The sequence below is a fragment of the Squalius cephalus genome (assembly GCF_949319135.1).
Source record: "Squalius cephalus genome assembly, chromosome: 6".
NCBI lineage: Eukaryota > Metazoa > Chordata > Actinopteri > Cypriniformes > Leuciscidae > Squalius > Squalius cephalus.
Window position 1 is genome coordinate 21,959,009 of NC_137127.1, and position 18,036 is coordinate 21,977,044.

The window sequence follows — 18,036 nt, forward strand, 5'->3', positions numbered from 1 at the left end:
CGCTAGAGACAGGCTCCAAAAGAGAGTCAATCCCATAGACCCCCTATGTTAAAATGCCCAACTTTACAGCAGAAAAATATATGTTTACAGTCTGGTACAAAAAGTGGTTTTGGTCTATATAGATAATTTTGCCCTTCATGAGAACTGTGAACTTTGGGCTTCAAAAATGCTCTTTAGAAACTTACAGGTGACGTCACGGACACTACGTCCATATTTTTTTTTTACAGTCTATGGGTCAATAGGTTAACTATGGTCATACTCTTTTACTCTTTTTACTCTTTTATCCACCCTTAAACCTAGCCATACCACCAAACCTGTCCTAGACTTACCCGTATCCCACCTCAATAGCAGCGAATGTGTTTTGCAACATCAACAGATTAAATACATTGTACCTTGTAATTTTTTTTTTGTAATTATCTACTATAATGTCTTAAAGGAGTTACATAAAAAAAAATTACAAGGTACAATGTATTTAATCTGTTGATGTTGCAAAACACATTCGCTGCTATTGAGGTGGGATACGGGTAAGTCTAGGACAGGTTTGGTGGTATGGCTAGGTTTAAGGGTGGATAAAAGAGTAAGGGTAGGATCAACAATGTAATTATAGATGTAATTACATGCAGGAGCATGTAAGTACAATTTAAAAACATGTATGCACACAACAAGTGCATTGTATCAAATGATTAATTGAAATGTTAGTACACAGTTGTTAAATACACTTAATATTAAGTGGGACCCCTGAATTTCTTAACAAAACAAAATCCTCACCTTGAGCTTGGAGAGCTGACCCAGGTCCTTGGCAGCACTGAAAATCATCTGAGCCCCTTGCTGTTAAACAAAGTACAAAACAAAGTGTCAAAAAGTAATTCACTCCTTTAGGAATGAACTGTCTCAGGAGACATGTCGTTCAGCGAGTGAAACAGAATTTGTTTAGTGTAATTGGCAGTCGAGTCTTTGGGTGCAGATTCAGCTTTTTAAGAAGATGGCCAGGAAGCTCCTGAACGAAGGTTTTGTTTGTTCCCGTCACTTTCTGGAATATTATTTACAAAAACAATGAGGGTTATTGTGCACATTTTATATATATATATATATATATATATATATATATATATATATATATATATATATATATATATATATATATAATATTTTATTTAAAAAATATTTTAGCAATAAATAAAAATATATAAGCTATCCATTAAATATTTTATTTCATTTTGGCTATAAAGTAAAATACATAAGGCCTCCATTAAACATATTTATATATGTGTGTGTGTGTGTGTGTGTGTGTGTGTGTGTGTGTGTGTGTGTGTGTGTGTGTGTATGTGTATGTGTATGTGTATATATATATATATATATATATATATATATATATATATATATATATATATATATATATATATATATATATACAGGGGTTAAAGTGGGCCGGCACCTCAGATAAATTAATAAAATAGATTCAAATCAGATCAAATCAAATCATTCTCATCAAATTCAATGATTCTCATCATTCATCAAATCAAAACTGAATATCACCGCCTGGCCCCGCCTTCACAAACACGCTTCCAGACGTTATGTTCTCACGGTTCTCCTGTCTGATTTTAGTGCACCGGTTCATGCCTCCCCTCCCCACTGAACGCCAGCGATTACTAATGCGTGAATGCACTCACGGTGGTTTAGCGCGGTAAAGTTCGATATTCGCCGGACATTTGTTTTCTCTTGTAATATATTTTATTATTTATTATTATATTATTATATTATATTTATACCTGAGAATGCTTTGACGCGTTTCCACAGCGCATGATGCTTAAGGGAACGTCTGCCAATTCCACCAACTGCGTTAAACGTAGACTATAATTTGTATTATTTAAAATTACTTTTAACATTTAAAAACAGACGTTTTCAAATTCCAAAGCTTGCAGAAGGTTCCGATTGGCAATACTGACTTAGGCTACAGTTTTCCTGGTAGCCTTGAGTAAATTAACTTGTCTCAGAAAATGATTCAGAAAACATATAAATATCAGTTGAGCCTTTGTTTACTTTCTTCACTGACACAGACGAAAATGAAAAGACTATCAGTCAAAGTTCAGCTTTAGGAGGGGAAGAATTAGGGCAGAAGGAGAAAGAAAGAAAGATGAAGATGAGGAGAGAGCAGGTATTGACAAATAATCTAATGACAAAGTTTTAAAGCTATTTCTTATCAAAAAAAAATTTGGCCTTCAAGCGCCCTAAATTGCACATATCTTGGTCAGAGAAATCCAAATTTTCTCGGGGGAGCATGCCCCCGAACCACCCTAACTACCTCACATTTCAGTCAGTTTTGGACTTCCCAATTTTATGTTAAAATTTACATTGTGAAAAACAAGGTTGTGTTCCAATTTTAACATAGTATCATCATCATATCAGTGTAGATGTAGATGGACCAAAATAAAAACATTAAAATAAGTATTAAATAAGTATTGTGATACTTGGTGCCACAGTGACAATCTTGTCCCAAAAAGTATTGCTATACCACGATACTCAATATGTTGTCCCACGGTGATGTCCCTGTTGCATACACAAAATTTGAGGGTTCCCCCACCTGCCAAATCCCACTTTAACCACTGTATGTATATATATATATATATATATATATTAGGGGTGTAACGGTACACAAAAATCACGGTTCGGTACGTACCTCGGTTTTAAAGTCACGGTTCGGTTTATTTTCGGTACAGTAAGGGAAAGAAATGCAAACATTAAACTGCAGGTTGTTTATTACTATAAACTTTTTTTAACAAGTTGTTTACACTTTTTTAAACACTTTTTAATAAAATATAATAAAATAGATATAAAATAAAAAAAAGAATAAGAAATAAAATACTGCTGCAAAGTTCTCCACTAAATAAAACACTCTCAGTCTCAAACCAATATCACATAATAAAATATAATGAAAAATATAAATAAATAACTATGATTACAGTGCAGGAACAGAAAATAGCCCTATATTAAAATAACATTAAACAAATATATTAATGTATTATTATTTTTCAATAATCAATCAACAATCAATTTACGATTTTTTTTCCACTTTTTTAATAATTATCAAAATAAAATATAGTCCAAAGCTATAGTACAAAGCTATTATTACCAGAGCATGTGATCAGAGCAGGTCATTTTACCATTGTTGCCAGCATGACTATACCAGCTCAGCAAACAGAAATCTAAGTTACTACTGAGAAATTTCACCTTATTTGAGCGGACTTTGCTTTTCCAGTGCGTGATCGGTACATGATTGGAGTGTTTGGGCCGTTAACGACAGAGCAGAACGCGCAGCGCAAACACGGACTCGAACATTGAGCAGAGAGCGCAGCAGGCCGACACACACACACACACACGCGCGCGCGCGCACGCCACGGAACGGAGAGTGAGGCGGCGCACACGACGCGGAAAAGCTTTTTTTCGGCCTGCAGTCTATTTCATTGTTACAGTGACGACGGTTAAAACACGGGTAAAACCAGAGAATGTCAAATAGGAAAAAACATTAGATCAGCTGCAGGGCGGGATTTGCGCTGAACGCGGAGACTTCCGCCACTTAATATGTTCATGTGGAAACACGAAAATGTACCTATGTTCCGCACACAAAATATTGCATTCAGTCATTCGGTACACACGTGCACCGAACCGAAAGCCCTGTACCGAAACGGTTCGGTACGAATACACGTACCGTTACACCCCTAATATATATATATATATATATATATATATATATATATATATATATATATATATATATATATATATATATATATATATATATATATATATATATATATATATATATGTGTGTATACACACACACACAGACAATATTTTAAATATTAAATTTCATTTTTAATTCAATCAATCAATCAATCACGAAAACAGCTGGTGTTCCTTAATATTTATGACCAGCATTCATATTTGTAGATCCCTTAACCACTAAATAACACTTTTTAAAGACCAACACCTCTCTTTATATATCCAGCTGATGCCCTGGAATTTCCATAAGCTTCTGTTAGGAGCAGATGCAGAGGAGACGACGTTTTGTGTGTGTGTGTTTGGCTAAAAGACTTGTTACACTTACTGTCTGGTCTGAGAGCGGCGGAAGAACAATCTGTCGTTCAATGGTGTTAATGACAATTTTCCACAGCTCCTTCAGAACCCGTTTGAGAACTGTCTTCTCACAGATCTTAGCAAACAGAATAAGGCTGAAGAGAAAAAGAGGGGGATGGAGTGAAAGACAGAAATGCAGCTAGTTACCATGTTTCAAGAAATGTAATTCCGCAGTTCTCTTACTTCTTGTCCAGCAGGTCCATGAGGGGTCGCAGGACCGTCTCTGCGTCCATGGCTGCATTACTCTTGTTCCCTGCATTTCCTTTGATCTGCACGAGCTCCTGGTTCATTTGTTTGACACAATCCTCAATCACTGGCTTGAAACTGTGGATGGACGTGTTAAACTCAGTATGAAAACAACATTCATAATCACACGTAATTTAAAATACTATCATTTAATTTGATAATGAAAACATGTTCAACACATTTTTATCATTTGAACTATTTTTTTTTTTTTTTTTTTATCATTTTATCATTAATCATCTATATGTATATGCTTTTTAATCATGGACAACATGAAACTAATGTAAATTGGATGCTATTTACTTTGTCCATAAATGTCACAGGTCTAATTATGAATGATTCCTTGAATGACTTCCCGTTTTTCATTTAAATGCATTAACTTTCTTCATCTTTGCTTACGTAATCAAAGCTGTAAATCAATAATATCATAGCCTATATCATAGTGTTAACATTTAATTTGTTTGAGGAATTTACACTCTTTACTTGACTTTAGCAAGTTCATTAAAATATGTCTTTATATATAATGCATTATACAAGTTTTTTTTTAAAGTCCCCCTATGGTGAAAATCAAGCTTTTAATGTTGTTTATATCATATGTCTATATGGTGTTTTTAATATGCTTTAAGACAAACCATGTGTAAATTCTTAAGTCTACACCATTGCTGAGTATTATGCTGTGTAATGTGCCTTATAATGCATTGTATGATCTCATGAAAGATTATAACCACAGTTATAATACATTATAATACTTATCTGTTCATTGTTACACCTTTAGACAGTATAATGCATTAAAACATGTGTTTAAGAATAATGCATTAAAACACGACAAACAACTGCAAATATTATAATGCACTTGGTTACAATTATTTATGACAAAATATAATGCATTATACTGTACATGAAAGGCTTTAACTAAAGTGTTACCAAAATATCATTATATTTACACCGGCTCAACAACTTTACCCATTGTTCTCTGATACCTCACCTGGAGCCGAAGACCACGCTGAGCTCATCCAGCACCGTATTGAGCTTATTCTGAAGTTCTTTGAGCAAACCACTGGCCTCAGCATCCAGCTGTAAGAGACACACAGCGTCACTGTCAGTGAACAGGATATGCTGCATATGACAGGAACAGGAAGCACTGAAGACTCAGAATCAACCAGTAATGCCTCTATGAAATATTTAGTTGCATTGCAAATACTAAACTCTTCTGAACTGAAAGTTTATTATACAAAAAATGCATTAATTATTCATATGCAGGGTCAAAAATTCACCAAGCCAACCAACTGCAAATAAAACTTGAGTTTGAGTGAATAAAGCAGTTATTATCCATTTAGTCAGTATTAAAAAGTAAGTTGAATAGCAAAGTAACACATCAGTAACTTGTGCAACTTCTAACCACTTTTACCTTAGTGGAAATCAAAAAGTGCATCTAGGATACAGAAAGTTGTTTTTCAAGAAAAGAACAAAAATAATGAACAAAATTACAGTGTATTTATGTTTTTGACATTTGCAGATTTACAGAGCGATGGAGACTGACTCATCCTGTACATGATGCAGTGAGTGACACAATGACCTGTGATGTTTGTCAAAAATACGCTAAATTAAATACGCTATTATTTCGGTCAATTAAATAGACACATTTTATGATGTCCAACACTGAGTAACCTTGTTGAACTCCAACTTTTCTCTCATTACATTTTATTTATTATTTATCATTACATATTATTATTATTTACTAAATTGTTTTATTGGAGTCAATTTATTTGTGATAAGTACAGTATAACGCAATGAAACATGCCAAATTGTGCGGACATAATTTTTTGGCCAGGCTGTCATACAAATATTTTTTTAATGACAAATATAAAAAATTAACCAAAGTTCAGTGTTTTGTTTTTCCCTCACATTTAAAATATACATATAAAAAAAACAAAAAACATATTGTCCTCATATTTTGATGGTTTAATCAAACGTGTAGGGTCATTAAAAACAAATATCCCCTCCGAACATCACTTTTGTATACAGTAAAAAGTATATGGTTGTATGTTTTGTGTTTTTAACAAAGGTTCACTTGATTTAGAGAACTGGCAGACAGCTTTGTTTTTGTGCCATGGTTGGGTGATTTTATCAGCTTTCTGTCAAGCGTGCTCAGCCTCTGAAAAGGTCTTGACTGAGGAGTCGCTTGACTAATGATGATGGCAAATTCAATACAAGCCTCTCGCCACATCAGAGGCATGAGAGCAGATGAGCAAATGAGATGCAGGTGTTCTGCATTCAAACATTACCTTGTCTGCATCACACAGGTAGATTTTACTGATAATGCACGTGAATCTCCGGTCTACTTCACATTTGACTGTATTCATCATAGTGCAATCAAAAACAATGCTCAATATTTGCAGATTTGCAGTCACACAAAATGTGTCCTAGTGGAAATGACTTTAAAATGCACTTGCTGAAACATTCATGCAAAACGTCTGTCAATTACACTTTCACAACACCCTAAGGGCTGAATTATACAAAAAAACAAAATAATTCTGCATAAAATTAGTGCTATTTATAATTACTGACAACATGGACCATTTTAAAATACTTTACAGGGAAATGACAAACCGAGAAAAAAACGAAAAAAAAAAAAAACTCTTTATACTGGACTTGCTCATCTCTAAATATGCTAAAACTGTGAGGCATACGGCATTATTGATTATGCTAACGTTCCAGAATCTATGGCTGTCCAGTAGATCTAATATGTATAACCTCCATGAGACAAGGAAGAAAGTTGTGTACATTTTATTTCGATGGTCCACTTTAGACATCCTACTAACTATAAGGAAATTTGCAACTACATGTCAACTAACTCTCATTAGAGTATTAGTAGATTGTAGTAGATTGTTAGTAAACTGTTAGGTTAGGATTAGGTGTTAGGGGTTGGACACTGAAACTGAAACACTGGCCAATATTTCATGCCTATATATGTGCAGCCTGGTGGCCAATCTTTACTGATTTTACAATCCGTCAATAAGAGCAGAGTGTGAAGGTTGAATTAGCAGAGCTGTACATAAAATAATGTAATCCAAAAAACATAATGGGAGACACATCCGAGTTCAAAAGAGGACAAATTGTTGGTGTACGTCTTGCTGGCTCATCTGTGATCAGGACAATAAGTCTTTGTGGTGTATTGAGAGCTATGGTATCCAGGGTTATGTCGGCATACCACCACGTAGGTCGAACCACATCCAACAGGAGCAACTGTCAAAGCAAAAGGAAGCTGTCTAAAAGGGATGTCCAGGTAATAACCCGGATTGTATCCAAAAACATAGAGCTACCCAACTCACAGCAGAATTCAATGCGCACATGGACTCTCCTGTTTGTCGAGAGCTCCACAAAGTCAATATTCATGGTCTGGCTGCTATGCCAAACCTTTGGTCACTTGTGCCAATGCCAAATGTTGATTTCATTGGTGCCAACAGTGCAAATCTTGGGCTGTGGACAATGTGAAACGTGTATTGTTCTCTGATGAGTCCACTTTCATTGTCTTTCCCACATCAGTGGGAGAGTTACATTGTGGAGAAGCCACAAAGAGGCTTAACACCGGACTGTTGCGTGCCCAGACTGAAGCACGGGGGAGGATCAGTGATGGTTTGAGTTGCAATATCATGGCATTCCCTACTGTGCTTGATGGGCGCATCCTGGATGAAGCATGCTGGAGGACCATGTGCACCTAATGGTTCAAACATTGTACCCTGAAGGGGGTGCCGTGTGTCAGCATGATAATCCATAAATACACACAGCAAGACTTGTGACAGAAAGGTTTGATGAACATGAAAGTGAAGTTGAACATCTCTCATGACATGCACAGTCACCAGATCTAAATATTTTGAGCCACTTTGGGGTATTTTGGAGGAGAAATCAGATGTTCCTCTACCAGCATCACATAGTGACTTGGCCAATGTTCTGGAAGAGAAATTACTCAAAATCCCTCTGGCCATTGTGAAGGACTTGTATCTGTCTTTCCCAAGACCAAGTGATGCTGTATTGGCCGCAAAAGGAGGCCCTACACCATAATAATAAATTATTGTGGTCTAAAAACAGGTGTTGCGGTTTCAGTCCAACCCCTATAGTTTCAAAGTTACTTGCATAGAATGTCTGTTGGGGGACCATCAAAAAAAAAGAATTAATAGACATTTAGACTGTCTACTAAAACTCTAATGACTGGTAGTTGATATGTAGTTGCAAAGATACTTAGTAGGATGTCTAAAGTGGACCATTGAAATAAAGTGTTACGAGAAAGTTTTCCTTCCTATGTTTATTAGTTGCATTTTAATGTCAATGTTCTTGTATAACACCATAGCTGTGCTTGGGTGAGGCAGGACATCCATGTAGTCAGGGATGGATGGCTGACTTGTGAATTGTAACAGCGTTTATGGTTCCCGGTAAGCAGAGGGGCGGCTAGATCAATCAATGATGGCAGCGGGCCAATGCTCGTGCAAGAGACCTCATCAGGTTAATGGAGATCAGAGGAGATGTCGGTCACCGAAGAGGTAATGGAGGTAATTCTGACTGATAACACAAACACAACAAATGCTTTGCAAGTGTGACCCATAAAGAATGCTTGTTTAAATGAAAAAGAAACGGAAAAAATAAAAAATAAATGATATTGTGCTTGATGAAAAGTCTATTTTTTTTAGAGCACCACCACTTCAATTCTCATTACTGTGATGTGAATAAATCTCATATGCATTACTGTGATATATACACTACCATTCAAAAGTTTGGTTACAGAAAAAAGAAAAAAAAAGAAATGCTTTTATTCAGCAAGGATGCATTAAATTGATTAAAAGTTACAGTAAAGGCATTTATAATGATAAAAAAGATATAGATTTTTTTTCTCTATACACCAAAGAATCCTGATAAAAATGGAAATGTTTCTTGAGCAGCAAATCAGCATATAAGAATAATTTCTTAAGAATCATGTGACACTGAAGACTGGAGTAATGATGCTAAAAAATTGGATTTGCATTACAGGAATAAATTGCATTTTAAATTATTAGTATTTATTCATGGTTTCTTTTGTTGCATCGTCAAACAAAAATGTCACAAAAAACGAAAAGGGCCGTTTACACAACACTGTTTTCATCTAAAAACGGAAAACTTTTTATGCGTTTTGGCCATTAATTTACACGACAACAGCGTTTTGGGGGCCTGGGTTTCAAAATGTATGTTTTTGAAAACGAAACCGTTGTAAATCGGTGTAAATTTGCCGTAAATTTACATAATACAGTGCTTTAGTTTTAGTTTTATAGAAAGTAACACTAAAATTGGACGTAAAATATATTGTTTGTATAGTGTTTGTATAGTGTTTAAATATAAATACACATTGGTTCTAATGACAGAAGTGAGGGAGAGGGGGAGAGGATTTTTCAGGAGTGATGATATTACTGTGCCGAGTCGAAGTGCTTCCAAGTGCTATTCCGCCATACATTATATAGTTATCCTTTTTACCCGCTTAGAAAAGCGCCACGTTTTATTTTGTGTCACCATACTTGGTCGTGTAACTACTCGTGTAACTGTATTTAAATAGGGAAAACGTGGAGGTGTTTGGTCGCTTCTAACTTCATCTCTGTTTGGTCCCTAATGAATGAACTGGGCTAAGCTAAGTGCTATCAAAGTGCCGCCGTGTGCCAGAGCGATTGAGTGCACACACCGAGACGAGAGAGGTATGTATCAACTCGTCTTAGTTAAGGGAATAACATAGTTTAATATGAAAAAAACAGTGGAGTGTTCCTTTAATGTTAAGTTATAACTAAATTCATTATATTCTAATTTGAATCCTAATTAGGGAATCATGATGTGAAATTGTAGAAAAGATTACTCTTGTATACTGCACCTGTGGTCTCCCTCATATCATTAATGAGCAGATAACAGATGCTTGAAGGTGGTCAGTTTTCACCCCGAGACCCCGTTTCAGAATGACGGACAGCAGTGGGAACATTTCTGCTATCTAAGCTAACTTTGACTTCTGCAATTAATTTTTCTTGGACAGTTTGGGATCTTATATTTATAAATCCATGATAACGAGCCACTGTAATTGCATTTTTCTTTCAGTTTGCTAATTGCTTTGGGAACATTGGCGCTGCCAGAGCATGACAGGATTATATTTGGAGCGTTTCGCTTTTGCTCTCTCAGAAGGAGTTGGAGTTTCATTAAGGAAGCAGAATCATATATTAGTCATACTTTCAAACAGCTGCGATCCTTTTTTAAGCACTGTAGCCTTAATTTCAAGAGAGGCAAGACATATAACCTTAATCTGACAGACCTCTAGCACTTGTACAAATGATCTGTATGACAAATGATTAATTTGATTTTGAAGTATTTTATGACTGCCCAGTGATTTCACCACATTATGGAGCGTCTTTCAACGACCGCTGTTGTGATTATGAAACCATACAGATGTCAATACAGGGACGGAGCAAAGTTGGGAACATTTTTTTGCCAACAGGGTAAATTTTGATAAAGGCAAAATAAAATAAAACAAAACAAACTTTGAGTGCTGGAGAATAGATCAACCTAAACATCAGACTAAAACCTCTTGCAGCCTATACTTCATTTGGAACCCAAAATAACCACAAACATTGCACATGATTAAAAAGCAAGTTGGTGGCTGTCGGTAAAGTGTTACATGTAGTTCAGCAAAAAAATGAAAATCTTGATAATCATGTCAATTTACACGCTTTATGTCATTTTAAACCTGTCACTTTTTTTCCATGGAACACAAAATAAGTCAGGCAATATGTTTACGCATCTCTTTTCCAAAGGGAAATGATGCAATGCAATAAAAGTGAATTATAATGGGGGGGTTTTATGCTCCAAAAAGCACCAGAAAAGTAACATATGCTATATTAATGAATTTTGACCAACATTTATCATATGACTTCAGAAGAGTTGGAATATGTGCACAGTTATATATGCATGCGAATGAGTATTTATGATACTATTTATAATACTTTTAAGGTGCTGTTGACATTTTTGAAGCTTATTCACAATTATTTTCTTACATTGCATGGAAAAAAATATATCATTCTTATCAAATTTTCTTTATGTGTTCCACAGGTTTGAAACTGCACACTCAAACAATATTCAGGCCTTTTTTATAAGCAATTTAAATACGTAAATATTAAAGGGTTAGTTCACCCAAAAATGAAAATTCTGTCATTAATTACTCCTTATGTTGTTCCAAACCCGTAAAACATTTGTTCATCTTCAGAACACAAATGAAGATATTTTAAATATTTTAAGATCTTCATTTGTGTTTCGAAGATGAACGAAAGTCTTACGGGTTTGGAACGACACGAGGGTGAGTAATTAATGACAGAATTTTCATTTTTAGGTGAACTAATCCTTAATATTTATGTATTTGTTTTTGGTAGAATTATCTTATTCTCCAAGGCTTCATTTATTTAATCAGAAATACAGTAATATTGTGAAATATTATTAAAATTTAAGATAATTGTTTTCTAGTTTAATAAATTTAAAAATGTAATTTATTCCTGTTATGTTAAAGCTGAATTTTCAGCATCATTACTCCAGTCTTCAGTGTCACATGATCCTTCAGAAATCATTCTATTATGCTAATTTGCTGCTCAAGAAACATTTATTATTATTATTATTATTATTATTAACAATGTTGAAAACAGTTTTTGCTGCTTAACTTTTTTTTGTGGAAACAATGATACTGTTCAAACATTTGTGGTAAGATTAAAAAAGTTAAAATTAATAATTTTATTCATCAAGGATGCATTAAAGTGATCAAAAGTTACAGTGACGATATTTATAATGTTAACTACATGCATGCTTTAATAAATGCAAATAAATGCTGTTCACTGAATTTTCTTTTCATCAAAAAATCCCTTTCAAGGGAACTCGAGCTGCGGGAAACGCTGCGGGAACGCCTCTGCGTGATTGCGTCATGAAGTACGTATGAAACCAGTCCAATGGCGTGACGGAACATCATGTGACGTCATCGACCAGAAAACTATAAATCACACCTGAACCAAACAGCGTCAGCTTCTGTGTCTTCAGCAAGTGCTCTATGTGAATCTATGTTCCTGGTGTTTCTTGTCTGTCTTAGAATTTGCTAGGCAGATATATATATATATATATATAAACATAAAATTTATAATGGCGAGCGAACAACATTTCAATAGTGTGTTCATCCCTACCAAATCTACATCACGGGTGGGGATACACATGTATTGTGTGTTGTTTGTTTGGGAGCACAGCATGCTCAAATCAGCCCTCGAGGGGGCTGAATATGAGCATTGTTGTGAGACAGTTGAGAACGCTGTGCTCCCGCCGATCGTTCTTTGAGGAGGGCGCCTCTGCTCTCGTTCATCGCGGCTCTCGTCCAGCTTCTGCCGAGGCAGAGCGGCGGCTCGAGTCAAGGGGTTCGCAAAAGGATCTGGCAGAGGGGTTAGAGACGGGCTTCGCCCTTTCTCTGCCTTCACCTGCCAGGTTCAGTGTCTCATCTCGGGGTCGGAAGCACGTTACTTCCACCCCGAATGAGGCACCGGTACTGCAACTATCCAGTTCTGAGGAGCTGAATGTTGTAGTTATCGAAACAGACTCGCCACTTCATGTAAGCAAACAGCCTATTGAATCGTGTTCCTCCCTGCCCTCACTACATTATGAGCGGGTATACATGCGGTTAAAGTGTTTGTTTGGGGGCGGGGCATGCACGTCATTGTGGGCTGACAGTTTCATTCATAAAAATGTTCCCTATGTGTAGAAAAACAAGCACTATAAAAGGAAGTTTTAGCTCCGCCCCTGTTGAGTCTTAACTAGCTTGGATCTCGCGCTTGCTGAGGCAGCGCGTAGATTATGGGTCAACATAAAGAATCTACGTCTCGGAGCAATATATTTATAATGCGGAGGAAACTGAGCTCAAGGAGTTCCCCTTTCTCTCTTTTTCCTATTATCACAACTAAAATGTGTGTTTGCAAGCTATGATTCTTTTTTTATCTGCACTGTAGGGAAGCTCAATAAAAATATCAAAGATGCTTACTCTTAAGCAAGTCGTGTCACAAATCAGGTCCGAGGACTGATTTGTCACGTTAGATCTAAAGGACGCATACCTCCACATTTCCATCCTTCCACAAGACAGGAAGTTCCTGAGGTTCGCTTTCGGGGGTGAAGCATACCAATATTGTGTTCTTCCTTTCGTAGACCAGCCACTTTAAAGCAGTTTCAAAAACTGTTAGGTCTGATGGCAGCAGCATCCAACGTTATACCTTGCAGCCTGTTGTATGTGAGACCATTGCAGTGGTGGCTCAGGACCAAGGGGTTCTCCCCGAGGGGAAAACCACTCTGCATGATCAATATTATGTCTTAGTTATGTGGAAAGAACCTTGGTTCCTATCCCAAGGGCCCTTGCTGGGATCTCCTTGTCATCGCGTCACGCTAACGATGGATGCTTCCCTCACGGGTTGGGGGTGATCATGAGTGGTTGCCATCATCTCTCGTAAAAAGGTATAGTAACTGTCTAGAAATGTTGGCGGTGTTCCAGGCTCTGAAACACTTCACCTCCCAGACCTGAGGGGCCATCCTGTGCTTGTTCGGTCAGACAACACATCGGTGGTCTCCTATATAAACCATCAGGGGGGTCTGCGATCGCGCCCCTTATACAAGCTGGCTCACCAGATCCTCCTGTGGGCCCAGGGGAAGCTACTTTCTTTGAGAGCAATATATATCCCAGGGTACTTAAATCAGGGGGCAGACATCCTGTCGAGGCAGAGGACAAGGCCCGGGGAGTAGAGACTCCACCCCAAGGTGGTGGAGCTCCTTTGGGAGAACTTCGGTCGAGCCGAGGCCGACCTGTTCGGAACCCAAGAGACCACACATTGTCCACTGTGGTTCTTACTCAGCCATCCAGCTCCTCCGGGGTTAGACGCTATGGTGCAGACATGGCCGAGGTCACATCTGTACGCATTTCCCCGATTACTCTGCTCCCAGGAGTTCTGGAAATGGTTCGCCAGGGTGGGGTCAGTCTACTGCTAGTAACTAGGGTTACATATGTAACCCTAGTTCCCTGAAGAGGGAACAAGACGCTGCTTCACCCTGCCATACTCCTGGCATGCCCGTGATCGACTTGGTTAAGCCTATCAGAAGCTGACGCTGTTTGGTTCAGGCGTGCTTTATAGTTTCCTGGTCGATGACGTCACAGGATGTTCTGTCACGCCATTGGACTGGTTTCATACGTGCTTCATACGCAATCACACAGAGGCGTTCTCGCAGTGTTTCGACACAGCGTCTCGTGGGAACTAGGGTTACATACGTAACTGAGACGTTTTTACTGTATTTTTGTTTAACCTGTTAAGCTGCAACCCCACTTTTGAAAAATCCCCAGAAATGACATACCCAAACTGAAACAGATACAGTTCATGAACCCTTTGTACTAAAAGCACAAGTATGGTCTCATTTGAAAGCTGACACCTGGCAGTTTATTGTAAATGTAGAATTAATTATTGTCATAATGACAAAAATTGTTATAAATAGCTTCAAAGTTTTGTAAAGTTATTAGAAATTAATTTTTATGAAACATCCTCATGAAAATAAAATTGAAGTTGGCACTGGAGCAATCTAGAAATGCACTACAGCTAAAGCCACATGTCTAAACATTTTATGTTTAAAATCTGAAGATAATAAGTCCAAAACTCTGTATTTAGTTAAATGTTTTTCAAGACCATGTCAGTTGACTTTATTTTGATTTGACGCTAAGATGCTTCTGATGTTTATTGCCATCTTCTAAACATCAATTCAGTATATTGTCTCTATTGTTTTGTGGTGCAAACGAGCCCCATTCAGTCTCAGTCTCTCCCTGCACACATTCACACCTCTCCAGCCTGGTTATGGCTCTAAATATGCATTTCTTTTGTCTGCATTATAGTTACTAACGACTGGCTATTCACATGCTATTCATAGGGTTTCAGTCCCTAATTTATTTTCTCAAAGTTCACCTCACATTTTAAATAAAGAATAAATAACATTCTTGAATAAAGAAACTTTCAGTAAGCATTCAAAAAAACATAAAAGTATAACTTCTAGGTTGCAGGTGCACCTAGGGCTAGCTAGCATGTTAGCTTAGCACACCATCAATACACGACCATTTATGAGATTAAAACCATGTTTGTGCTCCAAACTTACTTTTATAACGCAAGTGGAGTATTTTAAATAATCTTCTGTGATATAATTTGGCTTCAGATAAAAAAATCAGACAGAAAATATACTATTGTATACTGTTCTGCACAATGATAGTCTATATAGATTAGCATTACATTATAAATATAATCTATTATTATGAAAATACCTGGCATGTCTTGAAAAACACAGGTAACTCAAATATCATTGCAATCATGTTTATTATCTTCAAAACATCTTTATCTGCATTTTACAGCGCGAACTCTGTAGCTTTGTGTGTAGCAGTGACGTCCTGGAATGTCACATGATCATGGCTCTTCTTCATGTTCCATATATGGACAATTATTGTGCATATAGCGCCCTCAGGCTATTGGTATGGATTGAAAACACAGTATCAGAGTATGCAAGCGCTCATAATGATTACATCGACGCATTTGGGTATAAATTCAATAAATATTATTCCTGTCTATAGAAATATGATGTGAATCTATGAGAATATATCAATATTTCTCCAAATCTGCAAATTTTTGAGCTAAAGCCCTGAGGGACGTTGTTTTGTGTATCGCTGTCATGACGCAGCACGAGAGTTTTTTTCTGAATGAAAGCGGCTGACGCGCATAATTCATATTAAAGGTATCGACTCATTTTTTTCATTTCATAACTCCTGACACAAATTAAGAAATAACTGTCGCTATACGTTTCTCAGAATACAATAGTGGTCAAATACTGAAACTTGAGTCTTATATCTTTTTAATGATGTATAGTTTGTCGAAGTATAACATTAAATCTGATAGTAACTTTGAGCTATATATATAAAAAAAAACGCTTCAGTGCGCCGACGCACTGGTGAGGCTTAACAGGTTAAATGAATGCAGCCTTGGTGAGCATAAGATACTTTTTAAAAACATTAAACAATTTAAATGTTTCCAAACTTTTCACATGTACTGTAATATAGTTAACTAATGTTAACCGATTGAACCTTATTTTAAAGTGTTACCAACTATTCCATGTTTTTTTTTTTCATACATTCATTTAATACTTGCGTTTCATTCATGTATGACTGACAAATATGTATCACATTAAGTTCATTAGTTAATGTTGAAACTGCGTAATCCACATGGATTGAAATTTAAATGTAATTCAAATACATAGATCTTAAATTTAGGCCTAAATATTTATTTGAGAGCTTGAGAGTGAGAAAATGATGACAGAATGTTCATCTTTTGTCTGAACTGTCTCTAAGTTGAGGATTAGCAGCCTCTGTTACTGAAGATAATCATTCTTGTGAGGTTTCATGCTAGGTAACTCGAGCAGGTGCAACATGCTCTTAAGGGGACTGAACAGGAAGTGCGAGTGACAGGAAGTGAGGTGTGTTTCAATAAGTGTGAGAGTACTCCTACTGCTCAAACCTGGCCAGTAAAACTGATCAACTGGGATGAATTAAGGCCGTACACTACAGCCGGAATTCACAACAGAGATCTGGTTCAGTGTCTTCATTCACTGTCATTTAATGTTGCTCCAAACCCGTTTCAATTTTGCACATAAGACTTACATCTTACGGGCTTGGAACGACATGAGCGTGAGTAAATGATGACAGGATTCTACCGATTTCTGCAGCTGGTCTGGCTGTAGAGCACTGGCCTAGAGAGATGTTAGAGGAAACCTGTCCACACACCTTGCAGAAGACCACAGTCCCTTCCTCCTGGTGCAAGAGCCCAGAGGAGACGGGAATGACAAGAAACAAGGATATTGTCATAGTTGGAGAGGTTTATCACATTTACAGAAGAGAGAGAGAAGCATTACAACACGCATGCAAAATTCACAAGGGATGCTAAGTTGCGTTCACATCATGACGGAATTCACATAATGAGGAAATTCATGAGGAATCATTTATTTCTATGGCAACACTGGATGTCAAATGGATCCATGTGTGGCTTTGTTGTTCATGACATCATAATATTTGATCACTACATTAATTAACCTAAATTCTTTTTAAATATCCAGATTTTTTCCTGATTTTCTGTTAATGGTTCTTGAACTGTCACTGCTAAACAGACATGCAACAGTGTTTCCTGCATCACTATTTAGCGGCATGTTCTGCTAATGGATCTACAATTTTGGTACGTTTGCAGTCTCAATTGAATGTGATTAGAAAAAAATTCTAGCTTATGCAAAACAATACTAAGACTATAAATAGACAGCATGTGTTTGATCTGGTTGCGAACAACAAAAACATGCAAACAAACAACCAGGTGTTCGTTTCCCAAAAGCATCGTTAGCCAACCATGGTCGCAAGTTCCATCGCCCTAGTGAAAAAAGTATACTTTATTGTATTTGAAATTTTTTATTTTTTTATTAAATTCAGTTTATTTTTTAAGTGTATTTATTTGCACTTTATTTAAATTATATTTTAGGTATATTTTAACTGTGTGCTGGAAATTCATTGTAACAATGCATTGAAAGTATACT

General features: G+C 36.7%; 1 protein-coding gene across 2 annotated transcripts in view; it reads right to left on the reverse strand.

The window, feature by feature from the left end:
* unc13c (unc-13 homolog C (C. elegans)) overlaps positions 1 to 18,036 on the reverse strand; it is a 558,188-nt gene that overhangs the window by 171,118 nt on the left and 369,034 nt on the right. For both annotated transcript variants that reach the window (XM_079873953.1, XM_079873952.1), the window contains exons 24-28: positions 17,243 to 17,269; positions 5,363 to 5,451; positions 4,318 to 4,458; positions 4,106 to 4,229; positions 769 to 828 (exon numbers count right to left, since the gene is read on the reverse strand). In XM_079873953.1, the coding sequence (XP_079730079.1) occupies positions 769 to 828; positions 4,106 to 4,229; positions 4,318 to 4,458; positions 5,363 to 5,451; positions 17,243 to 17,269 (441 nt within the window). The remainder of the gene's footprint in view (positions 1 to 768; positions 829 to 4,105; positions 4,230 to 4,317; positions 4,459 to 5,362; positions 5,452 to 17,242; positions 17,270 to 18,036) is intronic.